At 49.4% G+C, this 24,076-nt stretch overlaps 1 protein-coding gene across 2 annotated transcripts in view; it reads left to right on the forward strand.

Moving 5' to 3' along the window:
* Positions 1 to 24,076, forward strand: part of OXNAD1 (oxidoreductase NAD binding domain containing 1) — a 44,170-nt gene that overhangs the window by 19,497 nt on the left and 597 nt on the right. For both annotated transcript variants that reach the window (XM_068978861.1, XM_068978869.1), the window contains exons 5-8: positions 5,389 to 5,495; positions 14,014 to 14,155; positions 22,384 to 22,626; positions 23,383 to 23,491. In XM_068978861.1, the coding sequence (XP_068834962.1) occupies positions 5,389 to 5,495; positions 14,014 to 14,155; positions 22,384 to 22,626; positions 23,383 to 23,491 (601 nt within the window). The remainder of the gene's footprint in view (positions 1 to 5,388; positions 5,496 to 14,013; positions 14,156 to 22,383; positions 22,627 to 23,382; positions 23,492 to 24,076) is intronic.

Genomic DNA, 24,076 nt, shown 5'->3' on the forward strand with positions numbered 1-24,076 from the left:
GTTGTGACAATCGCATCAATTACTGTGCATGCGGCGCCTGGCAAGCTCTCTGGGTGGGCGTTTGCTGGCGGTCTCCTCCTGTGCGCGTGTGTTGTCATGGAGACGGAGGGAGAAGAGGGTGCTGCCTGAGAAAGGGAAGGCTTGCGGGGCAGAGAGCAGACTCGGTCCGGTGGGCGGCAGAGTCTTGGCGAGGAGCGGGCGAGTGCGTGCTCACACCAGGCGGTGGTGCTGGCGGCTCAGCCACTGACGAGGTCCTGCAGGTGGCAGTGTGTGCGCTCTTCGCTCTCCAGTGATTAGCTTCCGCAAACCCGCCTCTTGTCCTCAGATTCCTGCTCATCAGGTCGCTCCGGCCTCAGTTAGAATCATGTCTCTGGGTCTTGGAGCCCTTATGTGTAAGATGACACGCTATCCTTGGCAAGGACTGAATGTTCCTTCAGCCCTGGAACGCTCTCTGCCCCGATTGTTTTTGTCTCAGGTTGTCTCCAGGCCTAGCTGGGTCTCACTTTTTAAGCCAGCGAAAGAATGAATGGGCGTGGACGGGGGAAGGCAGCCGGGTTTCCCAGAGAAAGGCCCGTTTCCTGCAGAGACTTTTGTAGCAGCAGGAACCTCAAAATACCATCACAGAACCTTTCAGTCAGTAGGATGGCATTTCCTTGTAGGTGCTGACTCCGTCAAAGCATGAAAAATGTGTGCTACTGAGAGCTGGCTCGTTATTTTGTTGAGCAGTAGAAGAGTTTTTTTATGGGAAACTTCATTTCCTGCCATGTGTTTTAACTTAGGACGTTGCTGGTTGAGGTTTCAGTTGTGGAATCTTCTGGTTCATTGAGTATGAGAACAAGTACAAATGTTAAAATATATAGTTTCTCCATCACGTTTTCCCTTTTCACTAAAAGTAGAGAAAGAATAACATATAACCAGAGCCATGATTACAGATCTTAATTACATGAAATCGTTTTTAGAATAAAAGTGATGTGGCCTTCAAAAAGATTTTGCTAGTGTTTTTCACTCTATGTCACCAGGAATCTGTTTATAGTGAACAGTATTTGTATTGAGAAAATAAAATGTTAAGAGGGAGACGTGTTTAAAAATCAGGGATTGTGCAAGGTAGTTTGCATTTTTGCCCAGATTATTTAGACTCACCACGGGAATGTTGCCTTTTATAGTAATATAAGTAGGCAAAAAGCATCTGGGGACATTTTCATGAAGGCTATCCAAATGAAAAGTGGACCTTTCCAGTAGGAGGTGTAACTTCTTTCCCTTCTTCATTGAATTCTTTATTTGGACTTTGGCAAACTGTTGTTGATGGTATTTTACATGGTCTGGCGTTTGCTGACCAAGCAAACTTGTGTTTCAGCTCAGGTTCTCTGTGCCTCCAGGCCACCCCCCCACCCCTCCTGGCCCATGACATGAATGTCACTTCCCTGCCACCAGGTGATTCTTTGGGATGTGTTTAAAGCTTGCACTTACCTAGATTTTAATGAATCTGACAGAAGCCCATTAAATTGTTACAGGTGAAATAATCGAGCTCTTGGCTGTGTTTTCACAGATTATTATACTGAAAGAAAATAATGAAAACAAATGTTTCTCTTTTGTAAACCTAAAAAAAAAAATGAGATTAGTCATGTAATGGAGAGTCCTCTGATGATCGTTGTTACTTGTCTTTGTAATAAGATGTTCAGAGCGGGTGGCAAACAAAGAGTCCTGTCCCACTGAAAAGATCCCCGTCTTCCCCGCCCTCTCCTGTGTCTTGAATATGAACTAGGCCAGGCTTTCTTTAACGGTCTCCCATCTCCTTTCTTCTTTCTGTTTTGACCATAAAAAGCTCCTGAATTTCTACTAACCTTTGTTTTAGAAACCAGTTTTAGGTCACTTTGAGTTAGAGTTTTGATCCATTCTGCAAATATTTGCTGACTCTTAACTGTGCATTTAGCCCTGTGCTTAAGGTTGGAAGTTGATCTAGATATCAGTTCTGTCTCCTCCTACCTGCAGGAGGCTTGTGGTCTGTGTGTGGAAAAGATATGTTTATGAATATTTCCATTTACATAAAACGTGCTAAATAGGATAGACAGGCGGAAACGACAGAAGTTCAGGCGAGAAGAGTGGGATTCCTGGCTCAGGGTGGTGGTGGGTGAGCGGGGGAGAAGGCGTGAGGGGAGCTCATGGAGCTGGCTCCGGGATGAGCCAGGCTGTGTGTGCCTGTGCCCAATGTGGGTTTGACATGCTGAGTCCCGGGTGGACCCAGAATGGAAGCCCCAGCTGCGGGAGGCGGCTGCTTTGGCAGGGCCCCTGAGTGAGGCACACAGCCTTCTCCACCTCAGCCCCGCTGGGGCCAGGCCCTGGGCTCCAGAAGGGTTGTGGAAGGAAGGAGCGTGGTGGGTTTAGTCGTGCGTGTGGGTGACTTTGCCTTTGGGACAGAGCTCTCAGGTGGCCAAGGGCCGGGCAGACCTGGGTGTGACTCTGGGCTCAGCCATGCCCGAGTGCTCGTGAGCACATCACCGACCCTTTCTGTTTGCTCTTCTGCAGAATGGAGGGTAATAGTCCTGTCTCTTGGGGTGGAATGTGGTTGTCTGTATTAGCTGCATGAATTAATGTGCATTAAGCGTCTGCCTCAGAACCCGGAGTGCTCCTGCGCTGGGTGCCCCTCAGGTGCTGTCTGTCATCACGGAGAGTGTAGCTGTGAGCTGGCAGTTGGCAGAAAAGGAGTGCCGCGTCGGGGTGAAGGGACGGTAGCTTTGGGAGTGCTTGAGGGCCTTGGCCCGGAGGCAGAGAGCGAGCGGGGGTGAGGCTCCTGGTGAGGAGTGGGAGGAGGAGCAGAGAAGGGGCAGGGGGACCAGGTCAGGGGGGCAGGGGGGCCGGGGGAGTTCTGTGTCCCATGTCCCAGGCAAGGAGGAGGCCTTGGGACGTGCAGAGGAAGTCGGAAGCGTCCGATTCAGAGAGATCAGGGAGGCTGAGAACTGAGGCGGGGCGTTGAGTTTGGTTGTCGGAGAGGATGCCCCCAGCCCTGGGGGAAGTCACAGGAGGGCAGCAGCCAGGTGACCGTGGGCACCGAGAGCGTCACGGGAGCAGGGACGGTTTTGTTGGATAGAAGAGTGTCAGTAGATTCTGGGGTTAAAGTCTGGATTTCCAAAATAAAGACAGTATGGCTTTTAAGTTGGTTCTAAGCAAAATAACGTGGGGACTGTGGTTCCAAGGCCACCGGGCTGCCCATGAGAACCGCCCCCTGGGGTTGGGTGCTCGGCCTTTGAGGCCCTGTGTGGCGGCAGCAATGGTGTGACCTGTGCAGTGGTGCATGGATCGAGTATAAGATTGCCCTGTCATGGCAGATACACACTGGTGGACTCACCATTAATGTAGTAAGCTACAGTCGACGCTTACTGAGCACTTCCTCAGGGGCAGCAGTGCTGCTCACACAGGCTTTGCGTGAGGCGCCCCTCCCGCCAGCTCTGTGAGGGGCGAACACTGTTCCTGTCACCGAGCTGAGGGGCTGGGCTCACACGTGTGTCCAGGCTCACACGGCTGGCCCATGGTGGAGCCAGGCTGCGGCAGCTGCACCGTGGCTGTGGGGCCCTGGCTGCAAACAGCCATCCTCTGCCGCTTCCTCTTGTCGGCTGAGTTGTTGAGGAGGGGCCGCTAGTTGAGGAGGGGCTGATGAGTTGGAGGATCTGGGGCACAGGCTGGACGTGGGGGAAGGCTGGTGGGAGCTGAGTGAGGCGGCCTTCCAGGCAGGGTGAGTGGGGCTGGGATCACAGAGGCGCAGGCAGAGGCTCCGCAGGGCAGACCAATCTGACTTGCTCTCAGGGACAGGAGAGAGGGCTGGTGAGAACGCTGAGAAAGGTCCTCAGTGGCGGGGGTTTTACAGGAGCACGAGAAAGCCAGCACCTTTTCAGAGGTGCTTTGCGGTTGGGGAGACCACCAGCATCTGGAGAACTTTCTGTGGAATTTTAGGAGTTGTCTCCCACTGCTCGTTTGACTAGACTTGGTCCTACTGGAGAAATGGGGCTGGATGAGGTCACATTCGTTGGAAGGACTGATGTTGAAGCTGAAACTCCAATACTTTGGCCACCTGATGCGAAGAACTGACTCATTAGAAAAGACCCTGATGCTGGGAAAGATTGAAGACGGGAGGAGAAGGGGACGACAGGGTGAGATGGTTGGATGGCATCACCAACTCGATGGACATGAGTTTGGGTGGACTCTGGGAGTTGGTGATGGACAGGGAGGGCTGGCGTGCTGTGCGGTCCATGAGGTTGCAGAGTCGAACATGATGGAGCGACTGAACTGAAACTCCCATTAGGAAGGGAGGCCCCCTGACCGTGACCGAGCCCCGGGGCGCCCCCTGGTGGAGCTGAGAAGGTAACACAGGCAGAAAGGCTGTATTTGAACACCTGCTGCTGGTGGGACTTGCTGCCAGAAGTGGAGCCCAGAGCGGTAGGAGGCGGGGAGTCTTACCGTCTTCTCTCTCCTGTTGTGAAGAAGTCCCAGCTCTGGGAGGAGGAAGAAACAAGGAACATCGGAAGTAGAACCATGTGGAGCTTGAGGAATGTGGGGCGTGGATGACACTGGACTGAAGAGAGCCTGACTCAGGCCTTTTTAGGATTTTCTGAAAATCAGACACGTCATTTAAAACAGTGCTTCTCTAGCGGCCTGTAGCAAAAGGCTGTTTTCGTTGCTGTTTGAAGGTTGTGAACTGTTTATATCTTGTAAAAGACAATAAAAATGAGCTGGAAAAGATAAATGAAGGAAACAGAGACACAGTTTACTCTCCGAAATTGCTAAACACAGTTTCTAAGTGTTTGCTTTTCATTTCTGAAATCAGCGTGACTTGGACTTAGGCAGGCTTAGGACAAACACAGGCTTGCGGCTGACCATGGCTCTCATTAGCGTACTTGCGCCAGAGCGGTCAGGCTGCAGGCAGGGCCTCACGGGGCTGGCGGGGAGCGGGGGGTGGGGGGGACCGCTCTTTCCAGAGCGCCCAGCCCGGTGCTGGCACACGCTGCACACTCAGCAAATACGCACTTGTTAAACAGTCCCCTCGAGACAGTTTTTATACGCAGAACAAAATTCAATGAGTATGATAGCAAGTCTCCCCAAATAATTGAAGTTTGTTCATCTGGTGGTGGGCAGAATTCTGAAGCAAAGTATGCTTTACCTTGTTTTACAACTTTTGAAAACCACATCTTTGTAGAGTTAAAAAAAAAATGCAGTTACTAGAAAGCCAGTTTGTTTCTGAGTTGAGCACCCCTATGGACATGAGTCTGAGTGAACTCCAGGAGTTGGTGATGGACAGGGAGGCCTGGTGTGCTGCGATTCATGGGGTCGCAAAGAGTCGGACATGACTGAGTGACTGACCTGAATGGAACCTCAGGCAGCATCATCTTTTGGTTCCAGGTCGTTTCGGCAGCCAAGGTGTGTGGAGTAGCCAGCGAGTCCCCGTCGGTGAAGAGGCTCCGCCTGCTCATCGCGGATAAAGACTTTTCTTTTAAGGCCGGCCAGTGGTAAGTGGCTCTTCTGTTTTTTTAGCATGTGTGGTCAAGGTGCCATCAGACATCAGAGCTACTTTTTCCTTCTCGGGAGGACTTCTGTGACTGCTGTTTCTCCCAGGGAAGAGGAATTCTAGGGTGTCTCCCTTCAGCCTGAGCTTCTGCCTGGCTTGGAGAACCTGACTCCTTTCCTAGCCTCAGGGCCCATCTTGGTTCTGAGCCCCGGAGCCTCTCAGCCGTAGATGAACGTTGCTGCCTTGAGTTTCCAGAGGGAGGCAGAGCGGCGAGTCGTAGTCCGAACCCGACAACTCTGACAGCTGGTTCTGCTCCGCAGGCCTGGCTGCCGATAGAGTGCACTGCAGTCATCTCCTCTGCTTCCCTTACGTGTTGCTGAGGGTGGATACATTCCTAAAAGATCAGCCTTTATGTCAAACGCCTAGTAAACGCAGAAGTCTGAAACTGGTTATGGCAACCAGTCTTGTCGCAGAGGTGCCCACCCTCTCTCCTGAATTCTGCAGTCTTCACGCCTTGTCTGGGTTGAGTTGAAATAGCTTTTGCAGAATTTGTTAGCAGGACCCTCCCCCCGCATTGGACCCAGCCCGCGTTGTGCTCATGGCCGAGGGCTGGTCAGTATGCTGACGGGGGAGCAGCCCAGCTGTCTCAGTGTTCCTGCGAAGGGCCTCACTGAGCGGCTGTGGAAGTTGGATAGTAAAGAACGCAACCCGTATTTCCTTAGGAAAGGTGTGTTTGGGTGTCTGTTTCCTTTATTTAAATCCAGCTTTCATTTCTAAATGAGTTTCTGGCATGTCAATCTTGGTCGTCTTTCTTAGGAGCCACTTGACTAATTTTGGCAGTCCATCTGGAAATGTGGTTTTGTTAGGAGGAGGATGTGTGATAATAGCAAGAGTTAGCAGGCTTGTGTTAATAGTTTGCTTTGAATTTAGAACCAGAAAACAAGATGCTGATTGCAATAATTTGCGCTTGTGAAGCAATTTACTGCAATCTTTGCACATGTTCAGTGATACATATTAAGTGCATTTGGGCTGTTTCGAGGGGGGGTTGGCAACGTTTTTACCCTTCAAAACTAGTTTAGCAGTTATTGTGTTGAAAAGTGCAAACTTCAGTTATAAGGATCTGCCTTTCCACGTTTCCCTCGGGGAGGCGTTTGTGTCCTGTGCACACCGTTATCTGTGTGCCTTCCGCTTGGAATGGTGCCGACTCTGACCCCGGTGTCCTGATTAGAGAAAGCTGTGCCTTGGTTATCCTGCTGCTCCCGCGGTGTGCGTGCGAGTATGGTAAGAAAGCGTCATCATCTCCTAGCGATATGCACAGAAATAGGGTCTCCCCCTGAGCCTCAGCGGAAGACTCCCGGGGGTGGCGCCGCGTGCGCCGCGTCACTGGATGGCTCTCGTAGCCCCGTCCGCGCGGGCGCTGGCTCAGTGCATGCCGGACAGAGGGCGGCGGGGCGGGGTCTGCTCCAGCTGGCCCGTGTTTCCCTGCCAGGCGAGTCGGTCCCTCGTCCCTGGCGTCGACCGTCTTCCTGAGAAGGCTGCTGCCTTAACACCGCCTCTCCGCACGGCTCTGGATGCTGTGAGCTCTTTGGCCGTGTGACTTGGTGGTTACCGAGGTGGTGGGCACTGCTCCGTCGGCACCGTCGCTGGGGCGGCTTGCTCGCAGGCTCTCTTAGATGATTGGCTCACCCGTCACCCCACGTGGCACTCGGAGGGAGAGAGGAGGGGGCTGCCGTGCGCTCACGGGGTTGGGATGGTCGGAGAGAGAGCTGCTGGAGCCGTGACCCCTCGTCCCCGGACTCTGGACCGGTGGTCCCCGCCGACACCTGCCACACTCCAGGGGACGTGCGGAGCCGCCTCTGAGTGCGCGAGTGCACTCTCTGCGGCCTTAGGCCCTGACCCTTGGGTGGACACTCCCAGCCTAGACCAGGGGTGGTCGTCCGGGGCTGTTGGCTGCTGGGGTTCCTGTACTGGGAGACAGCTCTCAGATCTCACGCCATCCCATCCAGAGAGAAAGGGAGAACTCCTTCAGACCAGTTTCCCGCACGAGCAGGGCTGAACCTTCCCAGCTTCTCCCACCAGGAGCTCACGGCTTAGCACACAGCTCCCTGGGGAACCCTGTTCTGGACCTTGATTGGAGCTCCCCCGACTGAGGGGGGAAGGATGGAGCTGGGCATGGCCCCAACAGTCTCCCCTCGCCCGTGAGTGCCCGGGGCTGCCAGGTTCAGTGCCCCTGGGTGCTGGTGAGTGCCCGGGGCTGCCAGGTTCAGCATACCCAGGGGTCGGTTCTATGGGCGGGTCCGTCCCGGGGTCTGTGTCATGCGTCCCAGTTTGCCGCCCTGCCTTCCACCTGCCGCCCTGCCCCCCACCTGCCGCCCTGCCCTCCACCTGCCGCCCTGCCCTCCACCTGCCGCCCTGCCCTTCTGCCTGCCGCCCTGCCCTCCCACCTGCCGCCCTGCCTCCCACCTGCCGCCCTGCCCTCCACCTGCCGCCCTGCCCTCCACCTGCCGCCCTGCCCCCCACCTGCCGCCCTGCCCCCCACCTGCCGCCCTGCCCTCCCACCTGCCGCCCTGCCTCCCACCTGCCGCCCTGCCTCCCGCCTGCCGCCCTGCCTCCCGCCTGCCGCCCTGCCCTTCCACCTGCCGCCCTGCCTCCCACCTGCCGCCCTGCCTCCCACCTGCCGCCCTGCCCTCCCACCTGCCGCCCTGCCTCCCACCTGCCGCTCTGCAAGGTGGGTGGCTTCCTTTTTGCTCGGGGCTTCGGTTTCCATGTCCTTGAAGAGGAAAGAGTAACGCTTCGGTGTTGTAGGATATGGCAGGCATTTGGCACAGTGCCTGGTGTTTATGTGTTTGTTTTGGGTGTCTGTTGTAGCCAGTGCTTTGCTCAGGCCATCAGAGAGCATGCGTGCTGGTGAGGTCCCCTGTGAGGAGTGTCCGTGGGGTCCTGGGGACAGACTGAGCTCCTTGCCAGCCTCCTGTGCACCGAGGCTGCTGTGGGAAGAGCAGCTGGCCTGCGAGGAGTGGGCAGGCGCACGCCGCCGGTGCCCGCTGCACGCCCGGGCTCTGTGCAGAACACACCGGGGAGCAGGCAACGCATTTCTGAGTGGGGCAAGCTGTGTCTCTGACTTCATATGAGATAACAGGATTTCACGCTTGAAAGTGCTCGGGGTAAGGAGGTGAGAGGAGCCAAGTCAGAGAACTAGGACTCTCCGCCGCCTGCCAGCGGGGCAGCTGCACTGCAAACGTAAGCGCGGCGGCGCCACAGCCCCGACTCAGGCCCACGTGGAGGCGGTGCCGCCTTCCTGGGAGTCTCTGGGCAGGTGGTGTCCTCCTCCACAGCCTGTCTGATGAGCACTGCCTTTCAGGACTCCTCTGTGAAGTCTTTCCTGATGCCTCCATCCCTGGTGGAATTAACTGCTTTCTTTTTCCTCTCCTCTCCTTCCCTCCGCATGTCCCACCCACCCCCCAGCAGATTTTTCAAAAAATAAAATGCAGTAGCTTTCTATTTCCCTGATAACATCAGGATCACATGTTGGAGCTAGCAGGTGTCTGCGCTAAGCACGAGCGCTTCCAGACACATTTCAGGTGACGCTGCCTTCTCTCTCCCAAGCGGATTCTTTCATGCTAGTGGTCCATCGTGTCTGATTCTGCGACTCTCTGAACTGTGGCGTACCCGGCTCCCCTGTTCATGGCATTCTCCGGGCAAGAATACTGGAGTGGGTTGCCATTTCCTCCTCCAGGGGATCTCCCCGGCCCAGGGATTGGGTCAGACCCAAGGGGTCTTCTGTGTCCCCTTTATTTCAGGCAGATTCTGTGCCTGCTGAGCCATGAGTTAACCTTCCTCCCGTGAGGGAGGTTTGTGAGGGCAGGAACCAAGACAGACTTGTGTCTTCACCGCCAGCACCGGCCCCTGCGCCTGTACATGGCCGGCAGACGGGCAGGCTGTGCCGAGTCGGGTGGCTGAGAGTGGGGATCTCAGGGTGACGCAGGGTCCCTCGGCTGCGGCCCGTGTGCCCGCTGCGTGCTGGGCCCTGGGGCGGGACGAGGCTGCCTGTGCCACCGTAGACGCGGACACGCGTGCTTCGCTGCAACGAGGCCCTTTCCCTCTGCTCTTCATGTACTCGCTTGTGAAGGACGGCATTTTTAACGGTGTGTGCGTGAGTGTGTGTGTGTGTCTAAAACTCACTCTTTCTTGGAAAGATGTCTCACTAAATAGGCATTGTGATATCTTCTTAAGCCTATTCAGATGCGGTTCTTCTGCAGCGTTTCATGAAGGAGCCCTTCTCCCTCACGGTGGAGGGTTTCCAGAGTTCCTAGAGAAGAGGGATTCCCCCTCAGGCGCCGAGAAAAAGGTCTCTATCAGCATCAGGCAGCAGAGGGCGCCACAGCTCAGGAAATAAAGCCGCGAAGTCAGCGCAGACATCAGGTTTTTAAACAGATGCTGTGGAAATGCCTGCCATTCACCTCTTCTCTGACAGCATGTAGCAGCGGTGTTAGTAAGTGCCGACTGTCGTCTTTTAAAATTTGTGTCTTGTCTGAAATGGAAGGGAAATTATTCATGGGAAAGAAGTAAATACAGGCAGAAATAACCTGGGGACCTTTTCTGGAGCACTTCCTGCCCAGAACTTGTTTTCTAAGACTAAAAAATGACCAGGTACCTAAGGCCAGAGTTGAGAAGAGAACAGCTTCTAAGGCTATAGATCAGATCAGGAGAGGATATCAAGTGCTTTTTTCTCCCGAGGGCGGGGGATGAGACTGTCGCCTTTTTTTGATTATACTGTCTGTCCTTCGATGGCTGAGGATCAGCCCTAATGGATACATGAGTTTCCTGGACGTGGGGATGGGAATTTTCTGTGGTCTCGGTAGTAAATTTCTCTTTCCTTGGTATGTGACTAGATTTATTGCATTTCCTAGAACCCTCACCCAAAAAAAGTTTGTGGCGTGCAGTTATTGAGGGCTTGAAACTCACAAGAGTTCTCCACTCCAGGAGAGTGCTTAGAAGCGAAGAAGGCAACGTGAGACTGTCAGAATTTAGGAGGCTGCATCAGCCTATTCAATGCCAGCAAGAGAGTTTTTGTTGGTTCTTTTTCACATTTAGGAAACTCTTTTATCAAGATAAACGTATCATAAAATTCACCATTTAAAAGGTACAGTTCAGTGATTTCCAGTATATCCACAGAACTGAATTCACAGTATATTGTAGAATTGTGCGGTGATCAGCCAGTCAGCTTTCAGCACATGCCCGTCATCCCAGAAGGAAGCTCTGCCCTGACTACCATTCCCTCCCCATCCTCACCGTGGGCACCCCTCTTCTGGTTCCTGTCTTCCCTGGATTTCCTGTTCGGGACACGCTGTCAGTGGAATTCTGTAGTGTGTGGTCTTTGTCGTGACCAGCTTCCTGCACTTCTCTCAGCTCTCTGACTTCCCTGGGGGCTCAGACGGTAAAGCCTCTGTCTACAGTGCGGGAGACCCGGGTTCAATCCCTGGGTCGGGAAGATCTCCTGGAGAAGGCAATGGCGCCCCACTCCAGCACTCTTGCCTGGAAAATCCCGTGGGCACCGGGGCCTGGCAGGGGGTCGCAGAGTGGGACCCGGCTGAGCGACGTCACTTCTTCCACTTCACGCGGTTTCGCTGCTCATCTGCCTGTGGCGTGCTTCAGTACTTCATTCCGTCCCGCGAACGTGCCGCCTTTGTTTACCTGTTCATCAGTTGCAGAACATTTAGCTTGTTTGGAACTTTTAGGCTGTTATCAGTAATGCTGCTGTGAACATTGGTGTGCATATTTTTAAGGGGATATATATTTTCTTTCTTCTTGAGTATATACCTCAGAGTAGAAGTGCTGTCACATCTTAACATTTTCAGGCACTGCCAAATTGTTCTTTAAAGTAGCAAGGCCATGTTACGTTTCCGTCAGCAGTGTACTAAGGTTCCAGTTTCTCCCGATCCCCGCTGACACTCGCTGTTGCCTTCTTGATCAGCCGTGCGTCCAGGTGAGAGTGACGTAATGGCTCATTGTGATTTTAATGTGCATTTCCCTAATGACAGATGAGGTTGAGCGATTTTTCATGTACTTACTATCCATTTATGTGTCTTCTTTGGAGACATGTTTGTAAAGTCCTTTGCCCACTTCTGAAATGCGATTTCATCCTCCATGTGACTGTGCTGGGTCTTTGTTGCTGTGTGGCCTGCTCTCTAGTTTCGGGGAGCAGGCGCTCCCAGGTGTGGTGCGTGCGTCTCTCATTGCTGAGGCTTCTCTGCTTGTGGAGCGCAGGCTCCAGGTGTGTGGCTCAGGAGCTGTGGCTCCCAGGCCCTAGAGCACGGGCCCAAAGTTGTGACACGCAGGCTTAGCTGCTCCTTTCCCAGACCAGCGTCTCCTGCACTGGCAGGCAGGTCCTTTTCCACCGAGCCACCAGGGAAGCCCCCTTTACCCATGTTTTGAATCTTCTTTTTATTACCATATTCTGTATATAAATTACTTGTTAGATACATGATGCAGAAATATTTTCTCCCATTCCAAGGGTCATCTTTTAACTGTCCTGATGGTGGGTACTACACACAAGTGTGCGACACAGAAGTTTTCGTTTTATGCAGTCGAGGTTCTCCAGTTTCTCTTTGACCTTTGTGTTCTAGTGTCATTTCTGAGTAACTGGCCGTGAAGAGCCGCTCCTGTGTAAGTCTGGGTTTATGATTTTAATGTTTATATTTAGGTCTGTGGTCTAATCAGAGTTAACGTTTGTATATGGTATAAGGTAGGAGTCCAGCTGTATTCTTTCCCAGTTACTATTCACTTGTCCTAGCACTTTTTTTTTTTAATTGAAGTATAGTTGATTTTCAGTGTTGTATTAGTTTCTGGTGGACAGCACAGTGATTTAGTCGTGTGTGTGTGTGTGTTTATTCTTTTTCAGATTCTTTTTCCTTTATAGATTATTATAAAACCATCACCACTTACTGCAAAGACCCTTCTTCTGCATTAAATTGTGTTGCTAGCCTTGTTGGAAATCAGTTGAACATAAAACTAAGTTTATTTTTTGGTTCTCAGTCTTTTGCCTTTGATACCTGCCTGTCCTAACACCAGTACCACAGTGTCATCATTACTGTGACTTAAAACAATTTTCAAACCAGAAGGTGTGAATCCTCCAAATTTATTCTTCTTTTTAAAGATTATTTTGATGATTCTAGGCTTGAATTTCATATCAGTTTTATGATCAACTTATCAAAGAAACCAGCTAGGGTTTGATAGGCATTGTATTAAATCTGTAGATCAATTTGGGAACTATCGCCATCTTAATAATATTAAGTCTTCCAGCCCATGAATATAAGAAGCCTTTCTGTTTATTGAGATCTTCTTTCTGTTTATTTAGATCTCTTTGATTTTTTTCAATAATGTAGTTTTTAGTGTATAAGTCTTACACTTTTGTGAAGTTTATTCCCAATTATTTTATTACTTTATTATAAATAGGACTTTTTCTTAATTTTACATTTAGACTGTTCATTGCTTTATTATTTATTTTATATTCTGCAACTTTATTTGAAGTTGTTTATTAGTTCTCATATATTTATAGTAAACTCATTAGGATTTGCTGTATATAGTGTCATGTCATCTGCAGCTTCTTACTCTTTAGTCCGGATGCCTCTTATTTCATTTTCTTGCTTAATTGCCTTGGCTAGAATGTCTGGTACAGTGTTGAGTAGAATTGGTCAGAGCAGACATCTTTGTCTTGTTTCTCTTCTCAGGTGGGGAATTTTCAGCCTTTCAGGGTTAAATATGATTAGATATTTTGTAGTTGTCTTTATCAGGCTGAGGAAATTACCATTTATTCCTTGTTTGTTGAGTATATCTATTATGTAAGGGTGTTGAATTTTGTCAGATGCCGTTTTTGCGTCTGTTGAGATGATCACATGGATTTTGTCCTTTATTGTGTTAAGTGGTTTAAGTCATTGATGATTTTCTATGTTGAACCAATATTCCTGAGAGTTTTGCATCTGTATTCATAAGGGATGTTGATCTGTAGTTTAGTGATATCTTTGTCTGGCTTTAGTATTAGAATAATACTGACATGGTAGAGTGAAGTGGAAAGGGTTTTTTCTGTGTGGGGGGAAGTATTTGTGAAAGATAAGCATTAATTCTTCTTCAGATGTTTAACGGAGTTCACCTCTGCTGCCATCTGGACTTACCCTTATGGGAAGTTTTTAAATTATACTAATTCAGTCCATTTATTATGGATCTGTTCAGATTTTCTGTTTCTTCTAGAGTCCAGTTTGGTAGTTTGTGTTTTTCTAGGAATGCATCCATTTCATCTGAGTTAGCCATTTTTTTGTCTTACAGTTATTCATAGAATTCCTTTATAATTTTTTTTTTTTTGGTGAAGTTGGTGATAATGTCCCATCTTTCATTCTTGATTTTAGTAATTATATTTTTCTCCTTTTTTCTTAGTCATTCTAGCTAAAATTTTGTCGGTTGTGTTTACCTTGCACTTTAAAAATTGCATTAACGATAGTCGATTTATTTGCCTTTCCTTTTAGGGTTGATTTTTTTATCCCAGGAGTCTCTGTGGTTGGTGGATTCTCAATATGCTCCAGCCCTAGGCTGCTGGAACAAGAGAGAATGATAGAGCTGGCAGTGAAACATACAAACCACCCTCCTGCTCTCTGGATCCACAATCAGGTGAGCAAACCTCTGTTTAAACCTAGAGATCTGGGCTCTGCCTCTCGCAAAATTCAGCTCACTTAATCCACCTAGGGAACCTAGGCTTGGGTGCAAAGGGTACACGCTCACAGAGAGCTCCCTTCCGTCCAGAATTGGATTCCAGAAGGGGTACAGGAGCAGCATATTTGTTTATTTTTTACTTTCTGGCCGTGCCACGTGGCGTGTGGGGTCCCAGCTCGCCCACCAGGGACAGAACCTGCACCCCACGCAGTGGAGGGTGGGGTCTTAACCCGGGGCCACCAAGGAGGCCCCCAAGAAGCAGGGTCGTGTTGGTGCACTGAAGGATGATGCGAAAATACCCTGGGGTCGGGAAACTCCTGGGTCCCCAAGCGGTATTCAGTGGGATCCTGCTGTAGAATGAAGGCATTTTACTTTATATGTAACTTGTTGAAAATGGGCTCTCTGGGTGTCTTCTCAGTGGTAATTCTATTAATCAGATTATTTTGTCCTCACTGTCCTAAGTGAAGGGAATTAAGCTACCGTTCTCTCATTATTTGGGGGGGAAACAATCTCTGATTACACACTTGTCCTGCCCAGACCTGAACTCTGCTAACCCCGTGGTGCGGTCGCCTCTCTATTTCAGTCTCTGGAAAGCTCTTCACTCATGAGTCTGAGACAGAGTCCACGTTTTTTGCTAATAACTCAGGGTTCACCGTGGGACTCAGCACAGCCCTATGCTGCTCCTTACTACCTACTAGAATTCTGATAACAAAGAGTGAGCTCAGGAAAGATTCGTCTTCTTGATGTTTGATCCTTGTCTTTTTTTTTTTTTTTTACTGCCATCCCCTTCATTTCTAGGGTGTGCCCTCTTTACTTATCAACAATCTCCATCCCATCCCAGGCACTTTCTTCTCCTCTTTACTAGAAAGGAGAATGGGGGTGTGCCTGCTCAGTCCTTAAATCTTGTCTGACTCTATGCGACCCCATGGTGTGTAGCCCACCCACCAGGCTCCCCTGTCCATGGGATTTTCTAGGCAAGAGTACTGGAGTAGGTTGCCATTTCCTCCTCCAGGGGATGTTCCTGACCCAGGGACTGAACCCGGATATCCTGCATTAGCAGGCGAATTCTTTACCACTGAGCCACCTGGGGACACAAAACAGAGTGTGCTGTATTGTAAATATTGTAGATACAGACAGACTGATGTTGAAATTTATATGGAAGAGAAAAGAAACTGGGATGGCAAAAGCAGTTTTGAAAAAGAAGCCTAAAGTGTGAGGAGTCACATGGCTCAAATTTAAGATTAAAATAAGGCTACAATAATCAATGCAGTGTAGTATTGGTGAAGGAGTAGGCTTAGAGATCAAAGGGACAAATTAAAGCATTCAGAAAACTTTGCAGAGGTGCTAAAGAAACTCAACGGAGAAGCAGTGACCTTTTCAACAAACCGTGCTGAGTAGTTGTCTGTCCATATGCAAAAATAAAACAGAGAACCCTGACCTAGATCTCACACTTTATATTCAAAATTAAAATATGTTGTAGGCATAAGGTCCAAATTGTAAAACTATAAGGTTTAGAAGACATAGGAAATACTTTGAACAGCAGGGCAGGCAGATAGTTATTAGACATGACACAGAAAGCAAGAGCCACAAAAGGAAAGATTTAGATATCGAATTTAATCAAAACTAAAATTTTTTTTTCTACAAAATACACTATTAACAGAAATTTAAAAAACAAGCCACAGCCTAGGAGAAAGTGGTTGCAAATTAGGTATCCAACAAAGGATTTGCATCCAAAATGTATAAAGAACTCAAAAGGCAGCAAAAAGAAAACCTAATTTTTAAATGGACAGAGGATTAAACACTTTCCTAAAAGGAGAGAAGGATGACAGATAAGCGGCGAAATGACAGTCCACATCATCCATCATCAGGGAAGTGCAGGTGAGAACCACACCTGGTGGGCTGCGCCTGCAGGCCTATTAGAATGGCTGCGATCTAAAGTGCCGACCACAGCTGGTGGTGCTGGTGGCGCGGAGCAGCTCGAACTCTCACGTTGCTTATAGTGCCAGCAGGGCTGCAAGGCTGCAGCCATCCCGGGAAGCATCTCTGCAGTCTCATGTGCAACCAGTACACACTTGACCGTAACACCTAGCAGTGTGACTCCTGGGTATTCATTCTAGAGAAACAAAAGAATTGTTCATACAGAAATCTGAACGGGAGTGCTTATAGCGGTTCTGTTCATGGTCCTCGAAACCTGGAAACAATGCGAATGCCCCTCAGCAGGCGAGTGGGTTAGGAGCTGCAATGCGTTCATACGGCGCACAGGCAGACCTTGCCGTGCTGTGTTCCACTTTACTACACTTTACGGATGATTGTGTTCTTGGGGACGACAGAGGATGAGGCGGCTGGATGGCATCACTGACTTGATGGACACGGGTTTGAGTGGACTCCGGGAGTTGGTGATGAGCAGGGAGGCCTGGCGTGCTGCGGTTCACGGGGTCGCTAAGAGTCGGACACAACTGAGCAACTGAACTGAACTGATAATTGAATGTTTGTGGCAACCCTACGCTGTTAGATGGTTGTTACCATTTTTTTTAGGTTTTATAGGGTTTTCTATGAAGAAATATTTTTATTAATGTAATCTACAACATTGTATGGGTTTCCGATGTACAGCAGTGACTCAGCTATTCATAAGTGCGTGTGCGTTCCTTCTCAGACTCCTTTCCATTATAGGCTATTAAAAGGTATTGAACATAGTTCCCTGCACCGTGTTGTAGGTCCTCGGTGTTTACTGTCTTAGTCATAGTAGCGCATGGATGTTAATCCCAAACTCCTCATTTCTCTCTCCCCTGCTTTCCCCTTTGGTGACCGTAAGTTTGTTCTGTATGTCTGAGAGTCTGTTTCTGTTTCGTAAATACATTTTTTATATCCTCTTTGGACTTCATATGTGGTACATGATATTTGTCTTTCTCTCTGACTGACCTCACTTACTATGGCGCTCTCCAAGTCCATCCCTGAAGCTTCACACGGCATATTTCGTTCTTTCTTGAGGCTGAGTTGTACTCGGTTGCATTTGTGTAGCACCTCTTCTTTATCCATTCATCTGTGGAGGGACAGCTCGGCTGTTCCCGTGTATTGGAGACTGTGAATACTGCTGCTGTGAACATCGGTGCCTGTGCCCAGGACTGGGGTTGCAGTGTCACATGGGAGTGCTAGTCTTAGTGTTTTAAGGGCCTTCCATGCTTTTCTCCATAGTGGCTGTATCAGTTTATATTCCCACCACTAATTCTTTAGTATTTCTTATTTGTAGACTTTTTGAAGATGGTTATTCTGACGGGAGTGAGGTGAGGTGGTTCCTCATTGTAGTTTTTTGATTTGCATTTCTCCAGTAATCCATGCTATGGAGCGTCTTTTCCTGGGCCTGTAGGCCATCTGGATGTCTTCTTTGGAGAAATGTCTGTTTAGGTCTTCTGCCTGTGTTTTAATTTTTTTTTTTTCCTTTTTTATATTAAGCTTTATGAGCTGTTTGTATATTTTGGAAATTAAACCCTTGTTGGTAGCAGCATTTGCAGATGTTTTCCTGTAGTCTTTTTGTTTATGTTTTCCTTTGCTATGCAAAGGAAAGCTCTTAAGTTTAATTAGGTCCTATTTTTTTTTTATTTTTGTTTTTTATTTCCATTACTCTAGGAGATAGATCCAAGAAAATATTGCTGTGATTTCTGTCAAAGAGTAGCCTATATTCTCCTCTAGTTTTATAGTATCTGGTCTTAACATTTAGGTGTTTAATCCATTTTGAGGTTTTATTTTTCTGTACGGTGTTAGAGAATGTTCTTATTTCATTCTTTTACATACAGCTGTCCAGTTTTCCCAGCACCACTTTAGTCAAGAGTCTGTCTTTTCTCCACTGTGTATTTTTGCCTCCTTTGTCATCGATTAATTGGCCATAAGTGTGGATTTATTTCTGGGCTTACTGACCTTTTCCTTTGATCTATCTGTCTATGCCAGTACAAAACTGTTTTGATTGCTATAGCTTAGTATTAATAGTGTAAAGTATTTTAAAATTAACCTATGTACTTTTTTTTAAGACATAATGCTGTGGCACACTTAAAAGACTAAAGTATAGTGTAAGCATGGCTTTTATACTCACTGGGAAACCGAGCAGTAGCTGTGATCTTCCACGTGGCCCAGCGATAAAGAACCTGGCTGCCAGTGCAGGAGATGCAGGTGTGATCCCTGAGTCAGGAAGATCCCCTGGAGAAGGGAATGGTAACCCACTCCAGTATTCTTGCTGGGAAAACTCCATGGACAGGGGAGCCTGGCGGGCTACAGGCCATGGGGTCACAAAGAGTCCAACATGACTGAACATGCTCAAGCAAGCACGCTTGATTTCAGTACTTCATGGCAGTGGTCTGGAACCAAGTCCGAAGTACTTCCCAGGTCTGCCTGTATTTGTTATTCAGCAGTAAAAACAGATCAGCTGTTGATGCACACAGCAACGTAGGTGACCCTCAGGGGCGCTGTGTTGCGTGAAAGAAGCCAGTCTGATTCATGCTCCAGTCTGGAAGACAGAAATACAGCAATAAACCAGATCAGTGCTCGGCGGGGTCGAGCGGGGAAGGGTGGGAGCAGAGAGGGCTAGCAGAGTGGAGTTTGGGGGCTAACGGGACTGTTCGGTGTCTTGGTGTTGGTGGTAGCTGCACTTCTCTATGTTTGTGTTACAATTCATTGAACTGTGTAACAAAAAGAAAAGCGAAACTGTTACTGGAAGATAATTTTAAAATCTAAAAGATTTCTAAACCTACAGCAGCATAAAAAATGTATTCATAGGTTTTACACGGCACATTGTGTCAGTTTAGACACATCTCCAGCTGCTTGCCTTAGTGTTTCCATTGTAAGTGTATCTTGTCACATTTCTTCCCTGCAGCCTTCTGTGTCCTTCATTTGGTGTGGCCTCGGCTACCTCATTGCTTTTAGATTCTCTGTGGATTTGCCCCTATTGCTATCTCCAGAATATCCTGAGCTGATAACACATACCCTGGGGGCGGGAGCGGCAGGGGCGCCCTGTGCCCCGAGCTCTGTTAGAAGGAGCTCAGCCACCCTGGCCCATAGTGCCACGCGCCGCCTCCAGCCACCCACATGACCTGAACCTGGTCCTGGTCCATAGCTCCCTGCTTGGTTTCATGGCTCATTGACGTTTCAATGAAGGAATTTATTCTAAGAGGCCGTAGAAGATCTCCACGTGGCATTGCTTGAATGCACATCCTGATTGTGGAGCCTGCTCCACTCTGCCCAGTGGGAGTTGCAGGCAGCCTTTATGAAGTCAGGTTTTTCTTGGAACCGTTCTCACGTGGCTGTTTTCCTCCTGAGGATTTGTCTTATTAAGCTATTAGAGTGGACAATAGAGGCATGTGAGTGTCTGGGTGGCAGCAGGCTGCTCTGCTGAGACATGGAAACGTCTTCCTTTACTGTATCTACTTTGGCTCAGGCTCCTGGCAGGGTAAAGGGTTCTAGACAGCTATTGTGTGCTGGGCTCCAGTTGCTGTGAAAAAGTGGTTTATTTCACAAGTAGAAAATCTACACCCAAGTTAGATACATGGCCGTGTAATTGGAGGTAATGTCCCGTTACGTGCTTGTGTTTTATGCTCTACAGTGCTTTTGAGTCTCATGTTCCTGCTACCCTGGCGGTTTTCATTGATCAACAAAAGACAAAGATGGCTTTTGATTCTTTCCAGATGCCAGCAAATTAGGAGATAGGTCTCCTGAAGATCATCTTGTCACGAAAGAGACGACAGGCTTCTTGAGTATTATCTTTTCCTGGGGCACGTTTTCTCGCCAACTTTAGGGCTGAAAATACTCTGGTTTCTAAAAACGATAACCTAAAGGCTTTGCTTGTTGTCATCACTAAGCACGCTGCAGGTGACCATTGGGTAAAGTGTCTTCTCTCCTGTTTCTTAGCCTCTTTTACGCCTTGATTCTTACAGATAGAGAGAGAAATAGATATAAATATATATAAAGAGAGAGGCAAGCAAGAAGGGGTGGGGGTTAGACAGGGATTAACTCCCCTGTCGTCATGAGGTTGAGCCTCTGCAGATTTCTGTTTTTGAGACTTGTAAGGAAGGAGCATTGTAAAAGCACGTGGTAGCCGGTGTCGCAGTTCCTAGGTTTTAGTTATGCCATCACTGACTTGATGGACATGAGTCTGAGTGAACTCCGGGAGTTGGTGATGGATAGGGAGGCCTGGCGTGCTGTGATTCATGGGGTTGCAAAGAGTCGGACACGACTGAGCGACTGAACTGAACTGAATGGAATGTGCCCTTGCAGCTAATTTCTTCTGTCAAAAATGAAAACTCACTTACCATCCTTCATGTAAAAATCTTGTATATATTTAAAATAGTTCAGTTCAGTCGCTCAGTCGTGTCTCTTTGCGACCCCATGAATCGCAGCACACCAGGCCTCCCTGTCCATCACCAACTCCCAGAGTTCACTCAAACTCACCTCCATCGAGTCAGTGATGCCATCCAGCCATCTCATCCTCTGTCGTGCCCTTCTCCTCCTGCCCCTAATCCCTCCCAACATCAGGGTCTTTTCCAGTGAGTCAACTCTTCACATGAGGTGGCCAAAATATTGGAGTTTCAGCTTCAACATCAGTCCTTCCAAAGAACACCCAGGACTGACCTCCTTTAGGATGGACTGCTTGGATCTCCTTGCAGTCTAAGGGACTCTCAAGAGTCTTCTCCAACACCACAGCTCAAAAGCATCAATTCTTCGGTGCTCAGCTTTCTTCACAGTCCAACTCTCACATCCATACACGACCACTGGAAAAACCATAGTCTTGACTAGACAGACCTTTGTTGGCAAAGTAGTGTCTCTGCTTTTTAATATGCTGTCTATAGTACAAAGTATAATACAAAGGAGAAGCAAAGGAAAGTGATCCATAATCAGACTGTGCTTCAGCACAGAAATGGTGAGTGACGTGAAAGTCCCTCAGTCATGTCTGACTCTTTGCTACCCCATGGACTATACACTCCATGGGATTCTCCAGGCCAGAATACTGGAGTGGGCAGCCTTTCCCTTCTCCAGGGGATCTTCCCAGCCCACGGATTGAACCCAGGTGTCCTGCATTGCAGGGGGATTCTTTAGCAGCTGAGCCACCAGGGAAGCCCAGGAAACTAGAAGGTAGCCTGAGGCAGTCGGTCAGGCTTCTGCTCCTCGTTGTAGGGTCTCTGCGTGTGAATGCACGTCTGCAAATGCAGATGGAGCACCGCTGTCGCCTGGCTACAGGACCACCCATGCGTGCTGCTCTCTCGGGTCTGGTTTTCTAGAACAGTGAACATGCTTGGTAAAGTTCTGGACACAACACCACACAGTCTACATGGTTGTAACATTATGGAAAATTCAGGTGACAGTAGATCCATGCAAATACTCCTTTCAGTTTTTTTTATAAAATGAGTTAGGGTCTAGTCTCGGATCCTTGCGAACTGGTTTCACCTCCATGAACGTCCCGTGGGTCGTTCAGAAAGACATCATGCAGGGCAGCCTGTGTGCGTTGCAGATCACAGTGTGCTGTCAGACCGGCTCTCTGACTTTAAAAAGTCCTCATTTGTTGTATCTGCTGATTCCGGTGGTGTACATGCCCCCCGGATGGCTGGCATCAAACTACCCGCAGAAACTGGCCCACGGAACTCCTGCAGGTTTAGCCGTCTGCTTAGTAGGAGCAGCTTTGGGACACCCCTGAGTTCACATCCGGCATCTCGGGCCCCCTCAGATCACGGCTACACCCTCCAGAATGCCCCCCTTGGGGCAGCGTGCCCGCCCTGGAGAGCCAGCGCATGCAGCTCTGACGGTCACCCTGGTGTAAATGTCCTCACCCGGGAGCAGCCCCTTTGCCTACAGCAGTGGGAGTGGTCCTCACCTCCTGCTTCCAGGCTGTCCCCTGGGCCCAGGGCCTCTCTGCACAAGCCAGCTAGTTCATCACCCAGAAAGTCAGCACGTGGCAGAGTCCCTGAGGTAGGCCTCCTTGTCTCCATCCGGCGTGGCTGTGCCGCCTGCGTCACGAAGGCAGACGTGCAACAGCCTGGGTGACGGGCGAGTGGAATCAGTTCACGGCCCTGCAGCCACTGTGAGTGAGTGAAGATGGGCCTAGAAACTGATAGGTGCGCCGGGGGCGGACACTCAGCCTTACTGCGGGCGAGTATTTGGTGTAAGGCCTTTGCCACAGAGGACTGAAGGCTCTTCTCTGTCCCCCGCAGTGCACCCTGGACTCCGAGGTGGCTGTGAGAGTCGGGGGGGAGTTCTTCTTTGACCCGCAGCCTGCGGACGCCTCCAGAAACCTCGTGTTGATTGCGGGAGGCGTCGGGATTAACCCCCTGCTTTCCATCCTGCGGCACGCAGCTGACCTCCTCAGAGAGCGGGCAAGCAGGGGACGGGGGTATGAGATGGGGACAGTCAGACTGCTCTACAGCGCGAAAGACACCAGCGAGCTCCTCTTCAAGGTAGGGAGCAGTGTGCATCTCGTTTAGCTGGGCGTGAGCAGGCTTGCGCACGGGCCTTTCTTCTCTCCATTCGCTCTTCACTCCAACAGTTCAAACCAGAGGCCTTAAGTGAGAATTAACCAACACATCCTATCCTGCCCAGAACTATTAAAAAGCTAGTGCTAAGGAGCTCCCAGTGCAGTGACAGAAGATGGCAGGTCTGGTGGGCTTGAGTCTGGAGGTGGGTGAGCATAAAATTCAGCCTGCCTCCGGGGCTCCCCAGAGGGTCAAGAGGCCTACGAGTGGGTGTGGGTGCCCAAGGAGTAGGTGTGACCCAGCTCAGTACGTGAAATCCCCATCGGCTGCATCTGCAGGAACTAAGTCCATCTGACAGGAGAAGGCTGTCTGTCGCTCTGGGTAGCCTTGCAGCTGCAAGGATGAACAACAGAAGAGAAACAGTTAAAAGACACAACTGTGGTCAGGAAACTGCTGCTTAATTGCCCACGCCTGAGAGAGAAGAAAAAAGCAAAAACTCCTGGAGAGTTAGTAATATGCTTGTTAGCATATTCAGATTTCAATTAAAGGCAGATAGCCCCCACCCCCCTCAGATTGCTCTGGCCTGCCCGGCTGCAAACAATGCCTCCCTAAGTGGAGAGCTGAGCGCGGACGTGTGCAGAATTGGCAGTGGAGCTTCGGCGTCCGGGCGGGGGGTGGGGGGTGCACATCTGTTTTGATTTTTTAAAATTGTTGTGTGACCAAATACATTTGACATTCCAGAAAAATATCCTCGATCTAGTAAATGAATTTCCTGAGAAGATTGCCTGCAGTTTGCATGTTACAAAACAGACTACACAAATCACTGCAGACCTCAGACCATACATCACGGGTGAGTCTCCTAAAAGGTATTTTGACTGTCTCCATGCCGTTACCGTGTGGATGTACCAGTTGGTTGAGTGTAAATGCTTTATTGTTGGGATTTGCTGGGTGGGAATGTCACTACCTGGGGGATAGAGAGATGATTCATCATGGAAACATAAGGAGAGATTAGTTGGGTTCACTTAATATATACAGATCTCCTGCTGCCTTTATTAAAAATTTATTTTCTGCATTTTTTAAGGGGACCTTTGCGTCATTGCTGTGATATGCATACAGAGAATTTATCCTCCGGCTTTGACTGAATCAGTTCCATTTGCCATTAGTAGTCATTTAAATTTCTCATGGTTTCCCCTCCTGGAAGGATTTCTCAGAAAGCAGTCTAGTTACTTTGCTGAGGGCAGTTTTGAATCTGTCCCAAAGACCAGCACGCTGCCCGGCCCTGTCTGGAGAGTGCGTGGTGACCGGCTGCCCGCGTCGCTCGCTGTGGCTTCAGGAAGCCTGGAGACACGCTCTCGGCTGGGGTCTGGCCTGGACACCTGCAGGAGCCAGTGCGTGGATGACTCGGGGCGCAACCTCTGGGCCCAGTTATTGAAAA

This window comes from Capricornis sumatraensis, chromosome 1 (genome assembly GCF_032405125.1).
Source record: "Capricornis sumatraensis isolate serow.1 chromosome 1, serow.2, whole genome shotgun sequence".
NCBI classification, from domain to species: domain Eukaryota; kingdom Metazoa; phylum Chordata; class Mammalia; order Artiodactyla; family Bovidae; genus Capricornis; species Capricornis sumatraensis.